The sequence below is a fragment of the Protopterus annectens genome, chromosome 2.part1 (assembly GCF_019279795.1).
Source record: "Protopterus annectens isolate FY-2018-M chromosome 2.part1, PAN1.0, whole genome shotgun sequence".
NCBI lineage: Eukaryota > Metazoa > Chordata > Ceratodontiformes > Protopteridae > Protopterus > Protopterus annectens.
Window position 1 is genome coordinate 249,319,351 of NC_056729.1, and position 20,560 is coordinate 249,339,910.

General features: G+C 40.3%; 1 protein-coding gene across 2 annotated transcripts in view; it reads left to right on the plus strand.

Annotated features, from left to right (window-relative positions):
* SMYD1 (SET and MYND domain containing 1) overlaps positions 1–20,560 on the plus strand; it is a 338,058-nt gene that overhangs the window by 243,734 nt on the left and 73,764 nt on the right. For both annotated transcript variants that reach the window (XM_044062105.1, XM_044062106.1), the window contains one exon: positions 18,032–18,224. In XM_044062105.1, the coding sequence (XP_043918040.1) occupies positions 18,032–18,224 (193 nt within the window). The remainder of the gene's footprint in view (positions 1–18,031; positions 18,225–20,560) is intronic.

Consider the following 20,560-nt stretch of genomic DNA (forward strand, 5'->3'; position numbering starts at 1 on the left):
ATATATATATATATATATATATATATATATATATATATATATATATATATATATATATATATATATATGGCACAATCCACACTGTCACAATTGATATACATGCCATTAATGTTGTCAAACTCCTGTGTATACAGTGTGTGTATCACCAGAGCAGGCATTTTCACATGCATCTGGTGTAACAACTTGATTGGTGCTCTGCACCATCAGACAGTCATGTTTATGCCACAAAAAGAATACCTAAGTATGGCCAATAAGCTGTGTGACAGCTCATTGTGCAAAGGTGGCACACCTCAATTACATATCAGTGGAAGATGTATAGGGAGATACATGAAGAAGGGTGCATTGTACTCAGTTATTGGTGTGATGAAGGCTGGGAACTATGGAGATTTTATGGCCTCTGATGTGTATGTCCTTTACATACTCTGCACTTGTGTTACATACAAGGGAGTAGTCTGCACTGTGATCACATGCTGGTGGATGGTCCACTTACCATCTTCCCAAGACGCAGGTCACATACCTAGTGGTCTGATTATAGGGAAGGATGTCCACATTATACTTGGGTTGTGTGTTTGTTTTTCTGACTTAACAAATCCCCCCATGTTTTCTTGTCATTGCAGGTGTTTTCACGGTGGTGGCAGCAATCGTTGGTATGTGTTGATACAGTCTGTAGTATATTAATATCATAGTTGGAGTCAATGATTGCCCACAGTCTGTAGTCCTTCAGACAGCTGTTTGGACATGTATGTCATTTGTGATGTCCATCACTTAAATAATGGACAAGAAAGGGCCTAGCAGACAGCCCTGATGTACGGACCTGATCACTGAACCTGTTATAAAGGTCACTTCACACATTTCAACATAGTGAGATGCCATATATTTGATTCACTGGTCTAACCACTTGGTGATATAGCTATTTATGGCCACATCTAACAGTGTTGATTGAATACTTCAGTGTAGATTTGTGTCAAATGCCTTGACCTGGTCAAGTTCCACAAGATGATAGTGTTGACATCATGCATGCCTTCAATGACCTCTTTGCAGAGATCTATCAGATGTAACAGACATGATGCATTAACAACTCAGACAGGTCTATTGCACACAGCAGGGATATTACTAGTGTCCATTTAGAAAAGGTTCAAAGGTTCATGATGGCTTACATCACAGTTGAGGAGAGTCAGAATGTGTCTATACATATATGTATCATATGCTGTCCCCCAACTCAGATGGATGCAGGTATCACTGAGAAATTCTCCCAGTTGGGGATTAATCTTTATGTCATTAGATGGGTAACCAAATGGCTCACTGACAGAACCCATACTGTGAGAGTTGGAGAATCAACCTGTACCAGTAGAGCTGTCACAATTGGTGTACCCCAGGGATATGTGCTTTGCCCTTTACTGTTTTGACTCTATTTTTTGACAGTTCAGGCTAAAGTATATGGCCTTTGGCTTACCAAGTTTGCTGATTCTTGCATATTGGGTGCAAACATTGAGTCCACCAATGATAATAACATACTACAGGAGGAGCTAACAGAGACAAATGATTGGTGAGAAAGTCACATGATCTATAAATAAATGCAGAACTGTGTCTTGATGTTGTCCTTCTGAAGAGTGGAATTCCATTCTAATTACAGCATTGACAATGGTCCTGCTATTTTGAAACCCAGTGATGCAAGCAGTGGGAACACATTTAGATAGCAATCTGAACTTTGAACACCAAGTGTCCACACTGGTATTGGAAGCCTATATTGTGCACATCATAAGTCACACCTTCATATGCAGATCATAGGATTGTAAGACAGCATTGTACTCAAACCTCATCAGAACATTAATAGAGTATAATGCTCTGTTTTGTATGTCTCACCAGACATATACAGCAGCTGTAGAGACCACAGAGCTTTTTCATCAGGAAAACATAGGGCCTACAAACCATGCATGTGGATAGACTAAAAGCAATGTCATTGTAATCTGTATTGTATAGGATGAGGTGACTTCTGCCTGACCTCCAGGCTAGTCACTGACCCTGCCCTGATGGGAATAGTGCATATCCATAAATCAGAAGTAGCTGATTACATCAGCAGTCTCTGTTGAGGAGAATATGCTAATAGTGTCCCACATACCAGAAAAAAAGGCTCTCTGTAATGTCAAGCAAGAGCACAAACACACACACACACCTAGTTGACGGCAGTGACAATAGAACCCATACATATCTAAGTACACAGACTACAGACCTCTGTATTTAAGGCAAGTGCCACAGCTCAAGTCTGATTTGGAGTGCCTCATTTAACACTTTATAGCTGATGACAGCAGCAGTATCTGTCAAGGAGAATAACAGTGTCCCACATGCTGGGTAAAAGGCTCTCTTTAATGTCAAGCAAGAGCACAAAAGCACACACACACAAATACCCAGTTGACTGCAGTGCAAATAGAACCCCTACCTATCTAAGTACATAGACTACAGACCTCTGTTTTTAAGGCACACTCCACAGCTCAAGTCTGATTTGGAGTGTCTCAGACAATACTTTGTAGCTGATGATAACAACAGTGTCTGTTGAGGAGAATATGGCAATAACAGTGTCCCAAAATGCTGGTGTAAAAGGCTCTCTGTAATGTCATGCAAGAGCACAAACAGACACACACACACATACAGTTGACTGCAGTGAGACTAGAACCCCTAAGTACAGAGACTACAGACCTCAGTACTTTACTCAAACTCCACAGCACAAGTCTGACTTTTACAAGACTGCAGGTCAACTTATAGTGGATGACATCAGCAAGCCATGTTGGAGAGAAGATTTTGGGAGTCCTGCATGAAATGGATGTGTAGGCATATGCATGTATCAAAATACTGTCAATCCATGGAATTTGAGCAGTAACTGTATGATAGACACTTCTCCTCCTCTCTCTAGACACATGTATACACACTCATATACACACACACACACACACACACACACACACACACACACACACACACACACACACACACACACACACACACACACACACACACACACACACAGTTGACTGCAGTGAGAACAGAACCCCTATCTATCTAAGTACACAGACTACAAGACTCCATACTAAATGCAAGCACCATAGCACAAGTCTGACATTTACACGACTGCAGGTCAGATTAGAGTGGATGACACCAGCAGGCCATTTTGGAGAGAAGATGTTGGGAGGCCTATATAGGTTCATAGGAGGTTACTAGCCTAATGGCCCTAGGGTGTTTGCAAGCTTAGCTGTGTAAAAACACAAGTACCCTTATTGAGCATAGTTAGATGGTCATTGTTAGCAGAGCGATTTTGTGAGCAGCACCAAATAGCCCTGTCCATGAGGGACATAGGTGCCACCCCAGGGGTGAATTTGCAATCACCCATCCAGTTGTCAAGGTTGCACTTGAATAGCATCATTGAGGAGCACTGCTTCACATGCAGTGGGAGCCTATTACAGAGGAGTGTCAATCACTGGGAGACATATCTGTCTTCCCAGGATGTTCTGTTTATGTTACAGGCTAGGTTGAGATCCCTGGAGAAAGTTATTCTTGTCCCATTTGATCTGCAAATGTTTGGCATTTCCAGTAGGGCATGGTCTGAGACTGGTCTGTTGACCCGACATAGGTCACCTATTAGTAGCCTGCATAATACTGAGTACAGTGACAGGTATTTCAGTCTTTCCATGTACATCATCTTTTGAAGGCCCTAGATTCTCCTAGTCACAAAACCTCTGTGTTTTCTCCAGTTGCTGCAGGTGTCTGGTGAGGTACAGCCAGAAGCAAGCATTGTACTCAATTAGTGGTCTGATAAGGATATAGTACAGTGGGTCTATATTACATTATTGAAGTTTCAAATCTTCAAATCTGATATGGTTGACACCAGATAATCGAAGTCTTGAAACATTGAAAATATAATAAAACACAACAACCTACAAAAACAAACCATTTAAATGCTCTAAGCAGGGGGACAAACTCCCCTGCACCCCCCGCTACTTAAATATACTATCTCCGAGATTGCACTACAGTGCAGAAAAGGGAAATCTTCCCTTTCTGTGCTGTACGGATATCTCCGTTAAAATATTTGAAGTTTCAAGACTTCGATCATATGGTGTCGACCATATCAGATTCAGAGTTTTGAAACTTCAATCTTCTGATATAGACTTGAGTACAGTAGAGCTGTGACCTAACTGGTCTTGGATGTGATGGCCTTATTTATAAGATGCGCAATGTAGAATGTGTGTCTCACCACTATGGACATATAGTGATTGAAGTGTAGATTGCCATCAACATGTGTTCCCAAATCTCAGAACACTCTGAGCTTAGAGGGGGTGCTATGTATATCATAATTAGCAGGGGTACCTCATTATCAAAGGGGACAATAAAGCATTGTTTGTTTAAAGTTCAGTCCATGAGTTTGGCACCAATCATTTATCCATGTCAGCCCCTTCTGTAATACTTCACCATCACTGAGGGACTTTATATAACTATGTCCAATTAACAGTCATCTGCAAACTTGGTAAGCCAGAGGCCATCTACCTTTGCCTGGGCTTCAGAGAAACAGTTTACAAACAGTTGAGGACCCAGCACAGATCCTTGTGATATTCCACTGGTAAGTGGTCTAGTGGTAGAGGTCCAGTACCCAACTTTGACAGTGTGTGTGTTCTGTCAGTGAGCTAGTTGGCTATCTGTCTAGTAATGTATGGGTTAATTCCCAGATGGGAGATTTTCTCTATGATACATGAATGAGGGATAGTGTCAAAGGCCTTGTATAATTCATTAGTGGTGGTATATCCTGTTATCCCTCATCCAGGTCTTTGAGATCAGTATCAAAGAAGTTCACTATGTTTAATAGAGCTACCCTTGACAAAACCAACATGGGCTGGATCAAGTGTGTTGAAGGTCGCCTATGTCCCTGTGGATAGCGTCCATGCTGATTATTTCCCTAGCCTTGCAGATAAGGCTTTTTAGGCTTATGGTTCATAGGTTCATAGGTTGGTACTAGGCTATCAGCCCTAGGGCCTATACAAGCCTAGCCATAACAATTCCCTGGCTATTTCTTCCCACACTATTTACTTCCCTGGACCCCTGGGTCACTAGTTCTAGTGGTGCATGTTACCAGATTGATGTGCATTGCATATCACACATTTGATATTAATTTCTGTAATGTAGGTGATATATGTGTGTAAAATACTGAGACACCAGGATTGCAGTGCTTGGGGGAAGGCAACACATGGCAGCATTGTAAATATGTGACATATTGTTAGCTAGGGCCTTCAGTTTGTTATGTTTCCACAGGTTATTTTATGTCACAGACAAGAAATGGACTGTAAACAAAACTAATACAAAATAAAATTTAGTTTTCCACAGCATGGCTAAATGCGGGTTTGTGCGACGGCTGGCAAAGTGTTTGTGCATGCAGGATACACATTTCCAGTACTGTTTGTGCATAGCTAAGCAGTGCGCAAATGTGAGCTGCATCGATAAAGTCTGAGTGTTATTACCGAGTCTATGAAACACACCTGCTGCTTAACTGACTTGGTGGCAGCAGGTGTAAATGCACTGACACATTTCTTTTTAGGCTCAAATGATACTGGGTTCAAATCCAGGCATATTTAATATTTTTAAATACTTTTAAATAAACATTGAAAATGCAGTGACATGAATTCTTTAAAGTAGTACACTGTTGTTGTGTGTTGGCATTGCACAGTGGGGTTAAGCAGCATTGTGCAGAGGTAACTGCAGCATTCTGTCACCGCTCACCATCGCTGCTCATTTGTGAATGATTCACACTCCACACAAGCATAGAACCCAAAAGGTGAAGGGACACATTGTTTTTTCTGTTACTTATGTGTGTTGTGTATGATTCTACTTTTTGACCAGATTAAATATGTTAAAATGGGGTAGATATGAATGTAGTGAAATGGGAAGCAAGCAGGTGGAAGAATAAAGGGAAGGCAGTACAGGATTGTGCAAAAGGAAGGTAGGAAATAAAAATAGCTACCCATTTCTTTAACAGTGTATACTGAAAATATGAGCAGAATATTGACTGAATTTGGACTGTCACATCCACAAAGAGGGGGTGACAACAACACAATCATGTTGTGTAGCCAGTTGGACTGAATCATGTGCATCAAGAAGACGCATGTGCAAAATGGACAGCTATGTATGGGATGATTTTTTTTTTTGTGAGACAGGTGCCCATTTGTTTTTAATTTCAAAAAAAGAAGAATGTTGGGGAAGGGAAGTAGGTATGTCTGTGTCATGTAAGCTGGTTAGATGAGGAAGCAATTGTAAACATAAAAGACAAATAAGACAAGACAGAGGGACGGTGATGGACACAAAAGATTGGGGGACACCATAATTGGGGTGAGAGAGGGGACATTCCAGGCCCATGTCCATCAAGCTTAGAGACAGTTAAAATTGAGCCTCACCCACTGGACTGTCATCACTGTGACCTTACTCCGCTGGTGGCAGGAGTGCTTGACATCTTTTCCTCCTTCTTCTATGGAACATGAGGGAGACTAGCTTCTCCATCCAGTGCAGGCATGCACCAGTGGTTTGGTACATGACCCTAGTCACCATCCCTGACAACTTGCTGCAGGTGATGAAATCACCACCTCTGCCTCAGCTCCGACAGGGTACCACTTGACCAGCCTCCAAGGCAGCACTACCTGAGGGCGCATGTAATATAGGGACAGCAGAGGCAGTGCTGCCAGGTTGGCTCCCAGATGTGCTGGGCATTAGTGCTGGAGCTGGTGGAGCAGGGGGACTGACCTACCTCACTGTGCTGTGGAGCATGGTCAGTTTGATACAACTCTAGAAAATACCAAAAAAGCTCTCTTTAACATTTACTGTTACAATAGCACTTCTGCTGCATACATACCACTTGCTTCCCTCAGTCTCTCCAGTTGAGCAGCATGAACCCAGTCATTGAACTCAAGATCCCTGGGAGTTGGGGAAAGAACAGAAAATAAAAGAATACCATTATGCACACCAGTCTTGCATATATTAGGCTTTCTAAGTCTTACAGGTACTCTCTTTAGTTTATACTAACACATATGTGGGATGCCTGCAGTCCTAAATTCCTCCAACCAGCAGTTGAGAGTATTACTTTTCTCCTTTGTATATCATTAAATTGATGCCTACATTACTCTCAAGTGTGTGGGATACCAGTAGCACTGGATACAGCCTGTGGCAATCTATTCCATGTCTCAGACTTGTACTTGGAACCAGAATAGTCCCCCTGCAGAAACCTTTAGCTGTGATGCTTTACGAGGAGTCCAGTAAATATCCTTGTATTCCTGGACACCCCATCTCTGTACCCTAAACCTGACACCTTCCCCACTAACGTCAGCCATGTCTTCCAGAAGACCCTAGAGCAATTGAAACTGATGCTTTCCTGCCAATTCCAGTTATCACATTTACTGGGAGTGTGCAAATCCAAGCAACACATCCACACAATGGTAAGTGGAGAGCAACAATTCCAAGCAATGACAAATTAAATAAATACAATTGGAAAGTTAATCTGACACTTGGTCTTAGTTTGAGGGGTGTCTACTTATGTAGCCTGGAAATATGTATTGGAAATTAGAAGGTAACTTTTAGGTGAGCTAGGTTTGCAGACATGCACTGGGGGCATAAATTTAATGACCTGACACATTTGTATTTACCTTTTTACACTGAACAATTGATTTTTACACTGTGGGATTCAAACCTAGGCATAAGGGACAAAACATTTTCTTCCACAGCATTGATTTTCCATCTTAGTGACAGAGGAAGTGCTGCTCAGACATAATCAAGAATCATACATAAACAAAGGTAACAGTGTGAGCTGTTACACATGTATTTGTTTGCCCTGACAAGGTTATTGGATATAGATCCAGTTGTGTATGTGACTTAGGCAATTGTAAAGCCCAGCAGAATTATACTTGCAGAAATATAGTACACAGTATACCTTCAGTCACAAATCTGAAAACACAATAATGGTGTCTCATCCCTCAAACATATAATTCATATAAGCTCCACTATCTAAAGTGTTATAAGTGAGAGTGAATATAATAGGAAATGGAACAACAGTAAAAGTATATGGAATATCCTGTATTAGAACCCAGGACCATGTGTATGGCAGTCCTACACTTACACCTGTTACCAAAAGAAAGTTGAAATAACAGTTGTCCATGCTTTAGTTCATTGCTATAAACTTCACTGTCACAACAGTAAAAAAAAAGAAATAGGTTGCACATACTGTACCAGATCCCAGGACCATCTGTAGTACAACCCTACACTTACACCTGCTGCCACAGGACATTCCCTAATTTACTAATCATTCTTAAGGTCTCTGTGTTAACCACCACACAATGCCATTTAGTGGGTTTGCACAATGCCCAAGAGAATTAATTGAATGCATCCAGTTTCTATTTTTGTCTGTCTGGGTCCTGTCTGCAGGTGTTCTGTCTACTTTCTGGGGTCCAGTTGTCCAGTTTGCCCACTGCTGCACTTTGTGCAAATGAGATAAGCACAACCAAATTGACATTCATTTCCTCCTTTTCCTTGAAATGGCCAACAAACATTGCAAAATAAAAAAAAAAAAACAAGAAAAAAAAAAGAAAAAAAAAGACAAAAGGGAGAAGTAGTAGGAATGAGGAAAATCAATATATGTCATACACATTAGAAAATGTTGGTTCACATGAGATATGTCTACATAGATCTGGATTTGAGCTGTCACTCCAGTGAACCTTCAGATCACAGAAAGGGTGCCTTATCCGTCTTTGCCACATAAACAGCTTTGCAACAAGAAAATTAAATCATTCTGCATACAATCAATTGCAACAACATGTATAGAAATATGAAACCATACAACTGCTATTTGTAATTTTTTTTATTTTTGGATGTAGTGCACTAAGTGATAACACAACCAGTTATGATTGTTGCTTGCAAATATACAACTCTGTCTTACCCCTCTGTGTATGTTGGCCATTCTTCTCTTATTTGACCAGTAATCTGAGACATATGGTCTGTAAGCCATTTTATATCACTGGCCTTAAAATGTGAGAGGATACTAAATGGAAATAGTATCATATGCAGGTGCCAACAAATGAAGGGGAGATTGAATGTTAATGAACTGAACCTGTGAATTGTGTGCTGCTTACTTACATTTCCAACCTTACATCTAACACTTTGTGAGCCTAACCTGGCACACCCACCAGCCTGCATTGTTGTTGTGTTTTTCTTCTCTCAACCAGTAATCATTCACAGTTGGAATCCATTAAAAACAAACATTGAGAGAGTGCCTGCACTATGTTTACATCTACACAGAGCCAAGTATTTTGGATTAAGCAATTATAATCAGTTCACACCTCATTTGCATATTCATCATGCTAACAGCCTTGAATTTTCACCATATAAAAAGGCAACCATGTAGCTAGGAAAACCGAAGGTGAGGAGACTTGTTTATGTGAAAAAAAATGAACAGAGGCTATTAATTTGGGATATATCTGCACAGAGGATTACTGAACTTGAGAAGGTATGTTTGCATTTTGTCAGCTGCATACTGCATATTCTGGAATGTAATTAAGAAAAATCTGATGCAAAGGTTTTTGTACTTTTATCTTTATGCATTAGTTAGAAGTGTACTGATGCCATGGGCATGTTTGTCAAGATATTTCACATGTATACATGAGTGGCAATACCTTAAAATTGAATGTGGTGTGATAAATCTGTAGAAATGTTTCAGGAACAGTTGAGTTGATAGCACTTTAGCATTTCAAAGATGGTTTGTTAACAAAAATGTGTCATTTGCCAGTTCTTTTTTTTTTTTTGGGCAAGGGGGAGGATGGCAAAGCTGTATTTCTGTTCTGGTACAAACAAGAATATGTTACTATTGTTACTCTCCTTTTTTGCATCCAGCCTGTTATTCCTATTTCAAATGTCTAGACTGTTTTATGTTTCTCCAGTGTGTAATACTGAGATATATTTTCTGTTTTATCTGGGAATAGTTATTTTGAAGTTATGTGATACTTATATGTATTATCCTTCTGTTGTCTTTTACGACACCTAGGACTATGCCACACAGACAACTCAATCCTCAAAGACCACCTTTCAGTGTTGCTGAAAATCAAGTTACCATTGATGCTTTTAGGCAACATGGTGCCTGTGACACCCCTGCACTGGCCCAGTAATCAAGGAGCTGCAGTCCTCACCACTAGCACCAGTGAGGGATGTACACATTGGAAGGATGACATATACACACATAGTAAAGTCCAATTTACCTTAAGAGCACACAGAGATTACAGTCAGTCTGGGGCTGGTTTCTGCCTCTTTCTTCAGATTTCCAATAAGACTCCCCACTGGCACAGCTATAGAGTTACGATCTCAGCCGAGTGGTCAAGCCAAAACCTCCAGCACCCTCTCTGTCCAACCAGTGCTTCTTATACCTGCCCATGTAGCTGTCACACACACACACACACACACACACATACACACACACACACACACACACACACACACACACACACACACACACACACACACACACACACACACTTTGAGATTTGATTTATATACAAACACACAGACACTCCTGGTGAAGGCTGGCACAGGTTTACTAGCCATGCCCCTTTCTGCCAGACTCTAAAGTAGTTATCAGTGCCACCAGCCACTACTTATCAGCTACTCTAAGGCCCTTACAATGGGTGCTGAATCCTACTGTGTAATGTTACTGTTATCCAAATGGTAAGTGTAACCAAGAGCAAGGCTATTAGAGTGGTCTATACAGTGTCACCAAATACATTGCAAGTACTCTAAGAGCTTAAATATCTCTAAAGAAATCAGACACAATGCAAAGGTTTAAATATATTTAATAATAAATAATAAAAATAAGATAATACTCAAACAATACAGTATTTACAGAGTTCAGAGTTACAGAAAATATTTTAAAAGAACATTGCAGGACAGTCTCAAAGAAATACAGAAAACATCTAAGATAATCTTTACTATATTCCTAACTATATCTAAAAGAAATTACTGTACTCTAGACTTACAGAGAAAGGCAGATGCAAAAGTGTTGAATACATGTTTCTACGTTCAAGACAAGATACAAAATGCAGTCTTTCTCTGAGTGAGTTCTTAAATTAATAATCAACATTACTGCTGGGTTAGCTCAGATAGCATCACTGTTTGTCACCTGACTTCAGTTCCCAGGCTAACAGAAACTAAGACTTTTAACATCTTTGTGTCAAAAATACTTCTCTCTCAGATGTTTTCCTAAACTGGAAGTCGTAAAACAATTAAACAGTTTTACATTTTAAACCTAGCAATTATTTCTGTTTCAAAACAATAGAAAAACCTCTAGCTCTAGACATTGTGTCTGTTTTACTGAAACTAAGATATAGCACAATCGTAAAACAATTTCTGCTTATTTTCTTGAAGTTTTGCAAGTTAACTCTGTATGTTCCAGCTTCTGCTATTAAAACATACATTTGCACAGGTATTTAGTTTATATACTTTTCTGTTCTTTTCCAGTTGGGTATACTGTAGCCAGATTCTTGAAGGTCTGTACATAACATACAGTTCTGTATAAATCATATCGATATTCACAAATATATGATTATCCACAAAATTCCAGGCAGCTGGGCTGACAGTATTTCCTTTTATCACATTTCTATATAAATCATATTAATATTTTCAAGTGACATATAATTATTTATAAAGTTCCAGATAGCTGATCTGGCAGTATTTCCCTGGTGTCACATTTCTCACCTCCCCAAAAACTCAAGCTAGTTTTTCAAGTGACCCTTGAGAAATTTTACTTGAGAGGGTTGACTATCTGGGGATACCTTACCCCTTTCCCTATCTTGAGATTCCAGCTGCCTTGGCATTGCTAACCCCAGTACAGTGCTGCACTGTCCTATCATATGCCTGCAACCCTAGGCGCCACCATAGTAATTTGGGATTTGGCTGGGTGGTTCCCGGTAGCCACAGATCCCCATCAGATTCCTCCTGTCTCCAATTGCCAATACTTAGCACAAGGGCCTCCCTATCATGGTAAGGTTTCATCATGTTAACATGGTACAGTTTGTGCCCCTGCCGCCTGCCTAGCAGTTCTACCATGTAGTTAATATCACTGATCTTCCTTACCACCTTGTAGGATCTGACAGAAATGAGAACCATTACCTGCTGCCCGAGAGCATACTCTCTAGCTCAAGCATTCCTGTCAAACCAGACCTTTTTCTGCTGTTGGACTTCTGCCCGGTTCTCCTGGGCCAAGCTCATGAGTTCCCTGAGCCTTGTCCCGAGGTTTAGGACATATGCCACAGACTCCTTGTGGGATTCACACTCACCCTCCCACTCATCTCAAATCAAATCTAGAGGTCCCCTCATCCTATGCCCATACAGCAACTCAAAGGGTGAAAAAACCTGTGGATTCCTGGGGAAGCTCTCTGTAAAGAAACAGCAGGTAAATATTTGTCCCAGTCCTTCTTAAACTGGTCTGCAAATGCCCGTAGCATCATCCTGAGTGTAGAGTTTAACCTCTCAACAAGACCATTAGTCTGGGGATGGTATGGGGTAGTCTTTAGGTGTTTCACCCCACAGTACTTCCACAGACAAGCCTGCAGGTCTGACATGAAATTGGCACCTCTGTCAGTCAGTATTTTTGGGGGGAACCATACCCTGCTGGAAATCTCTAACAAAGCATTTGCCACCTTTTCTGACTCAATGGAGGACAGAACCACTGGCTCAGGGTATCTGGTAGCATAATCTACTACCTTAGGATAAACTTTTTCCCTTTGGAACTTGGGGTACTCAGAGGACCCATAATATCCATAACTACCATCTGAAATGGCTCCTCAATCACAGGCAAGGGCATCAAAGGAGCTTTCACCTTGTCTCCTGCCTTGCCTACTTTTTGGCACAGCTCACAGGTCCTGCAGTACCCTGTTACATCTCTGGAAATCCCAAGCCAATAAAAATTCTGCATAATATATGCCTTTGTACATTTTATGCTCATATGACCTGCAAAGGGAATATCATGGGCTATGGCTAGAAGTACTAGATGGTAGGCTCTGAACACAACCAACTGCTGTATTCGGTCACCCCGTAGCCCTCCCTCAGGGGTCCACTCTCTATACAGTAACCTTTTGTCCCAGTATACAGATTCTCCCTTTCCCTTGAGAATCAGGTTCCTCACTAGCTACCTCCTTCAGGCCTTGTATTGTAGGGTCTGAGAGCTGCACCTATCTCAACTCTCTCTTTGTAACCCTTCCCAACTCCCCTTCCACAGGAAGTCTGGTATTCTCTGACAAGCAGTGCCTCACTGTCAACCTGGGTACTACTACTCACCTCTGCCCTCACAGTCACTCTGTCCAAGGGAGCACCAGTACCCACAAGTAGCTTTGGCTCACCTTCAGTCTCACTGCTACAGAGTAGCTCCCTCCCTGAAGTAACCACTTCACCAGTCCTGAGAGCAAGTGTGCAGTCTGTCTGCATCTTCCCAGGCTAGTAGACCTACATGCTTGTCTCCTAGCCTGAGTGCATGTAACTGCATACACACATGGTACTTCATTATCAAAGTCATTTCAAACCAGGACATCTGCAGGGATATCCTCAAACACAACTACTTGCTGGCTTCCTTTTCTACCCTTCCATTCAAGGTGAACCTTAGCCAAAGGTATTTGGAATGAGGTCCCTCCTAAAGCTCTGACTAGAGTAGACTGCCCAAGCAAGTGGTGATCTTCCATAACCAATACAGGCTTCACAATGGTTAGATCAGAGTCTGTATCTCTCTTAGCCATGGCCTCTTTCCCATTCACTAAGATAGGATATAACCTGTTGTGGTAGTTTGGTACCCTTGTTGTCTCGAAACAACCTACTATTGGCATGTTGTCATTCCCACATACTGGCTCTCCCACATTTTGTTCCCCACCTTGCCTCCATGGACATCCATATGCTACATGACCCCACTGGTTGCATTTAAAACATTTAACCCTTGGTCCTGGACATGTACTTGGATTAGTGGCTTCCCCTGCTACTGGAGGACTCTGTTGGGGCAGTCTGGGCTGCCCACCATGGGTTCCCTTAGACCCATGAGCAGCACTGGGTGCCCTTTTCCTGTGCAGTGATGCCCTGCTTGTTAGGTATAGGTCTCCGTTCTTCCACAACTCATCTGCAGTAGTGCATTGTCTATCAGCTAACCAAATTCTCATGTCCTCAGGTAAAGTGCTAAGGGCTTGTTCCCTCACCAAAAGGTCTGCCAGCCCTTCAAAAGTGGTGACCAGACATCCACTCACCCACCTATGAAAATAAGTGCCTAGTTCAGCAACATATCCACACACACTTTCATCTGCCTTGTGTCTATGCTCACAAAGCGTTTTTCTATAAGCTTCAGGTGTTAACTTAAAACATTCTAGCAAACAGATTTTTAACTGTATTATGATTTAAACAATTGGTATCAGACAGTTTAGAAATTGCAGTTACAGCTTTACCATGGCGTAGGGGGTCAGGACCCATAGCCAGAGCCCTTGGTCAACATTATACTGTTTACATACTCTCTCCAACATATGAATGAAACTATCATAATTATCCCCCTGTGTAAATTGTGGAAGAAATTTACTGACCTTTCTTGCTTCTGGGGTTTGGTTACTCCCTTCCCCATTACCTCCATGACTCTGGCGAAGAGTCAGCATCTCCTTTTCATGTTGCCTCTGCGTCTCATTCTCCTCAGCCTCCAGATGTCCCAGTCTCTCTGCTGCTTCTTTTTCCAAACGTTTGGCCTCCAGCTCAAGTCTCTTTAACTCCAAATGGATTTTTAAGTCCTCAGTAGAAAGGTTGAGCTGTCCATTTTCTGAGAGTTGTACATGTCCACGGCTAGTCTGATTGTCCTTCTGGTTGCTATTCTATGATGCAGCTGCGACTAAAGCAGCAATCATGTCTGCTTTAGTCAGGTTAGCATGCACCAGTCCGTTATGCTAGCACATCTTAGTCAACTGGCTCCTTGTCAGCTTGCCATACTCCTCTGCTTATATGCTTGCCTGTTCTCCCTGATTAACTAAACTAACAAAAAATGAAACAATTGAGATATGAACTCTGAATTTTCACTGCTTGGCTGATTAAGAGTACAAACACCTTCAGTGATCACTGTACACAGGCTACAGGAATTCAATATCCACACCACAACAAGCCAATAATATGTGATGTGGTTAACTCAACTGTCAACCAATTAATATGTGATATGGACCATTGTCTAACCTATATCATAAAACATAAGGCAGGAAACCAGCCCAAATATAAAACATTTAGAAACAGAAAAAACGTTGATGCTGCTATATTCCAAAATGAATTGAAAGCAGTTGACTGGTCAAAACTAAAAAAAATCTAACATTAGAGGAGGCCATAGATCACTTTAACACTAAATTCCTAAGTATCCTTGATTCCCATGCTCCAGCACATACAATAAAAACTAGATCAAATTCAGCACAATGGCTCATAAAAGATACCAAAGCAAAAATCAAAACTAGAAACAGAGCCTGGGCCAGCTGGAGAACAACCAAAGCCTCACTTGACCTTCTAAAATATCATCAACTCAGGAATGATACAAAAAAATCTATTTTACTGGACAAAACAAGTTTCTACCAAAATCTCCTACAAAAACACCACACCAACCCTCAAAAGTTCTGGGCAGGCTTAAATCAACTACTTTGTCCAGGTCACTCCACCACCCCAAACCTGGCTAACTACACCCATAGTTCCCCAGAGACCATAGCTAGCACCTTTAATAACTTTTTCACTGAAACAATCCAATCCCTAGCAAATCAACTAACCCCCTCTAACTTAAACCACATGCCTAATCTACCTAATAATCACCCGGAATTTAGCTTCCAACCAATATCCACTAGTTTTATCAAAACACTTCTAAAAAAACTAAAACCTACCACCCTCGCTGCTGACCGCCACCCTGCAGAGTACCTACAAATAGCTGCAGATGCCATTGCATATCCCATATCTATCCTCATCAACAGAACCTTATCCGAAAATGCTATCCCCTCCCTCTGGAAAATATCTTACGTCATCCCACTCCATAAAGGTGGTAGCTCCTCAGACATATCCTCCCACGTTACAAAGACATGTGTCTGGAGCATTTCTCCCTGGGCCTCTGCTGAAAATTGGCTTGTTCCAAGTCAGACTTTTCTGGTTAACAAATGTTAAATAGATAAATAATCACTAAAAGCATAACATCTAGATCTAAAGAAGTCATAATCCTCTGTCTAATCTTCCTTCATTATGCCTAATGTAGACTATAATGCCCCTTTTGGCATGTACTGCCTTTACGTGCCTTGCTTATCTCAAAAGATTACAGCTTTCCTAATCCAAAAAGATCACAAGACTCAGCCTCCTAGGCTACCTGGACAGACTAAAGGCCATATATCTGTACTCCATCTCTTACAGACTTCTGCAGAGTGATCTTTCTTTAGCCTTTCATGCCATGAAAAAACTGCCCTACTTCACTTCCCTCACCTTCAGAAAATATAACACATCATGAATACTTGATTTACATATTTCAAACATATCATCTTTGGCCTCTGATGAAAAGGGGTAATTGATCAGTCAGATTATCCCAGTTAACAAAAGCAAATAATTAATAAACAGTAAAAGCTGCAGGTGAGCTATATATCTAACACAGCAGACCTCCTATCTTTGTATAGATTTCCTTTACATGTCAAATGATGTAACACATTAGCCCTTTAAAACCAGCCTACATGATTGGTTGGGCACTTGCAGCTTCACTCCTGGGGTATATGGAATGGTTCCTCTTGTCCAGGGAGATAGCCATTTATAATTTTAACAGTATTTATTAGTTTATTGGGTTAAAGTGGTTAGGTTTCTTAATGTTGTCCAATATTATCTACCTTGTAGCAACATATGAACCCTTAAAACACCATTAATTTATATCCTAATCTGAGAGATTCTTGAATTTCAAACCAGCAATACCAGCCAAGGGATATGGAAATTAATGACGTATAAGGACTGCCTGACCTACGTAGTCTGCCATTTTCCCCACTATTTGGATAAGATAGTACTCAAATGTAGCCAGTTACTTATTTTGCCAATCTTCCTAAAAATTCCATTAAATCTCTCCGAAGCATTTGTGAATTATTTAACTGTTATTAATTGATCTTGTACCTCAGAAAGGCTCTTTTAATAATCTACCCCTTTTGTGTTATAGTGTCTTGTTTCTGCCACAAATTATCAACCTTTGACTTCAGACTGTGCCCTCTCATTAAACTATTTTTAACAGGTAGAACTCATCTGGAAATTATAGATTACATTAAAAACATTTTAGTCATATCCCTCAAATTTCTTTTTCAGGATAGTATCTCTTTTTAGATTCCTTCAGGCACATACAGTATACAGTTTTTGTAGCTTTCCCCTGAACTACCTTTATCTAGTCAATTTTCTTAGGGTGGTGATGTCTCCAGAAATAGACATAATATACCAGATTGGAGTTTACAAAATGTCTGTATAGAAGATCAACAATTTCTTGTTTTGTATTGGTGATACCCATTTTATGCAGTACAATACTCTACCAGCCTACCCTGCTGTTATGTTATATTTTAGTCAGTTGCTTTCAAGTCACCAGCTGCAACTACCACCAGGTAACTTTACATACTTGTTCCCATTTCTTCTATTCCTTTTATATACTCCTTTTTTGGGTAATGTGAACTGAAATGCAAAGCATAGCACATTGATGTTTGCTTCTAGTTAAGACTGTTTTATTGGAAACCTGCCAAATACTCCTTGGTTAAATTCCATATACAGGTTGTCAACACAGTCATAGCATCTCTCTGACTGACTGTCTGTCTAGCTGCTATACTATTAGTAATATAACATGCGTGAATATAAAATAACACTCTTTCTACATCTGCCTGAAGACATAATAAATAAGGTAAAAACAGAGAGAGACGTATTACCATTGCTTGCAGAATGTAACGTCTGCTACAAACCCACATCTAATGACATTATCACTTTTTTTCTGAAACAGAATAGAAGTCCGTTCTGTTGGGAAGATCAATCCGGGAGAGGAACTGACTGTTTCCTATATAGACTTTTTAAACCTAAGCAAGGACAGGAAGCAGCTGCTTCAACAGCAGTATTATTTTGACTGCACGTGTAAACACTGCACAGACGGGATCAAGGATGACCTGCTGTTAGCTATAAAAGAAGGAGAAGAAAAAGTAAGTTCTTATTCTAATACTGATAAAAGTAAGTTCTTATTCTAGTACTGATAAAAGTAAGTTCTTGTTCTGGTACTGATAAAAGTAAGTTCTTGTTCTAGTACTGATAAAAGTAAGTTCTTGTTCTAGTACTGATGAAAGTAAGTTCTTGTTCTGGTACTGATAAAAGTAAGTTCTTATTCTAGTACTGATAAAAGTAAGTTCTTATTGTAGTACTGATATCCTTTGTTTCACAATAGAAAAAAACACAAACGTGAGCCTCACTCAACCAACCAAGGAACACTAAGAAAAGATTATGCAGAGCTGTTAGGAATGGCATTAGATACTTAAACTGTAATAAGTTTCTAAAAAGTAAATCAAAGTTTACATAAATAGCTGCCTTTTGTTACAGTACTAGAAGTTTCTACTCACATACTACATTAAATGTTCAGGTATTGTCTGGTAAAGATGACTCAAGATCTGAAAGATGATAATGTGATTGCTCTCATAATTAAGCCTTTTGAGTTTCTCAGAATAAAGTTTTCAGGTGTTTCTCAATATGTTCTGCTTTTGCTATGGCAAGAAACAATGCATGTTGTTGACCTGCTCAGACAGCATTCTGCACAGCATTGTGCTCACTATATGTCATGCATTTTAAATTAGGCACTTATAAAGTAGCAGGACAGTGGGGCAACACTGTTTAGCTATCCCTCTTACCAGGGGATGGTAACCTGGTACACCGGTTTGGATCTTTCTTGAACTCCCCATAGGTACTACAGTATAATGACATCATAATTATGTTCTTCACTGCAAGCATCAGGAGACAGATATAGGAATGCTTCATTCCTAACCACTCATTTTAAGTAATTTTTATTATTCAGTAAAATAGTTTATATAATGCAAACGCACATTGCACATACCTCCCTACCCATCACACAAATACACACACACACACACACACACACACACACACACACACACACACACACACACACACACACACACTTGCGCATACACACACCTATACCAAATAAGATAAAGTATCTACATATGCTGTAGTACCTACTTCGACAGAAGTTATAGTGTTTGAGGTATGTTGGGAATTGGCTAACCAAAGTCAGACTAATACTCACATCATGCAGTCTTACTGTTATACCAATTGAAGCATTTTCCTAAACATTTAGCAAACAGTGAGTTGAGTGTAGTGTACTTTGAAATTGCAAACATGCAGGGTGCACATATTCAGGGGGAAACAGCTTATATTCTACACTGCACTTTACTTTCTTAAGGGTATGCAGGGACATTATCTTGCTGAATATTATATTTATATTTCAACTGTAATTCTTTCACTGATTTACATTACAATAATGCAACTGTAGATTTTTGTATAGGTCAGTTATGTTGAGCACATGGAATTAAAGCTTTCCATGTGTTTTTGTTTTCAGTTCTAAAATGCACGGTTGTTCTGAGAAAAAACTTAAGAAATCTAAAAGTGGGTCAGCAGGGAAGAAACCAGATTTCAAACTATTTATACAATGGAATATGACAAGACTTACATGTCAGACAGGAAAATTAATAAAATGGATAAAATTCATCAAAAATATATGGTGAGAAATAGCACCTAACAATATTTAACTTAGGTTTAGTTGGTATTTTTCACCCCGGTTCTTGTATAGCTTTGCTGCAGACTTAACAGCCTTTGTATTGCAACAGTAGACCCTATTACTGGTAACAGAAAGCAAATCTAACATTTCACCTACTCTGAAATAAGATGTAAGCAGTCCACTAAATCAGCAAGGTGAACACGTACATGACATGATAGTATAGGTTCATAGGTTCATAGGTAGGTACTAGGCTATTTGCCCTAGGGCCTATATAAGCCTAGCCAAAAAATGTACCCTGGCTTTCGCCACCCAAGAAAATTATTTTCCTGTGCCCCTGTCGAGCAGAGCCACAGACGTGATCCCTGGGGTGAATTTCCCATTTCCCATCCAATCATCAAGATTTTTCTTGAAGAGTGCTAATGAGGAGCTCTGTTTGACATAGATAGGTAGTCTATCCCAGAGTATGGGAAGTCTCTGGGACAGCATGTTCTGTTTATTGTGGTGACAAGGTTTAGGTCCCTAGAGCGTGTAGCTCGGAGGGATTGGGATTTCTTTAAGTGGAGCATGTCCAACAGCTCTGGGTTTGACATAGCTTTATATGTTAGGCAGAGATTGCCCCTGAGTAGGCGATATGCGATGGAGTAAAGCTGTAGTTTTTTGAGACGGTCTGCGTAGAGCATCTGTTTGAGGCCAGCAATCCTCTTTGTGAGGTATTTCTGTGGTCTTTCCAGTTGTTGTAGATGTCTTGTGAGG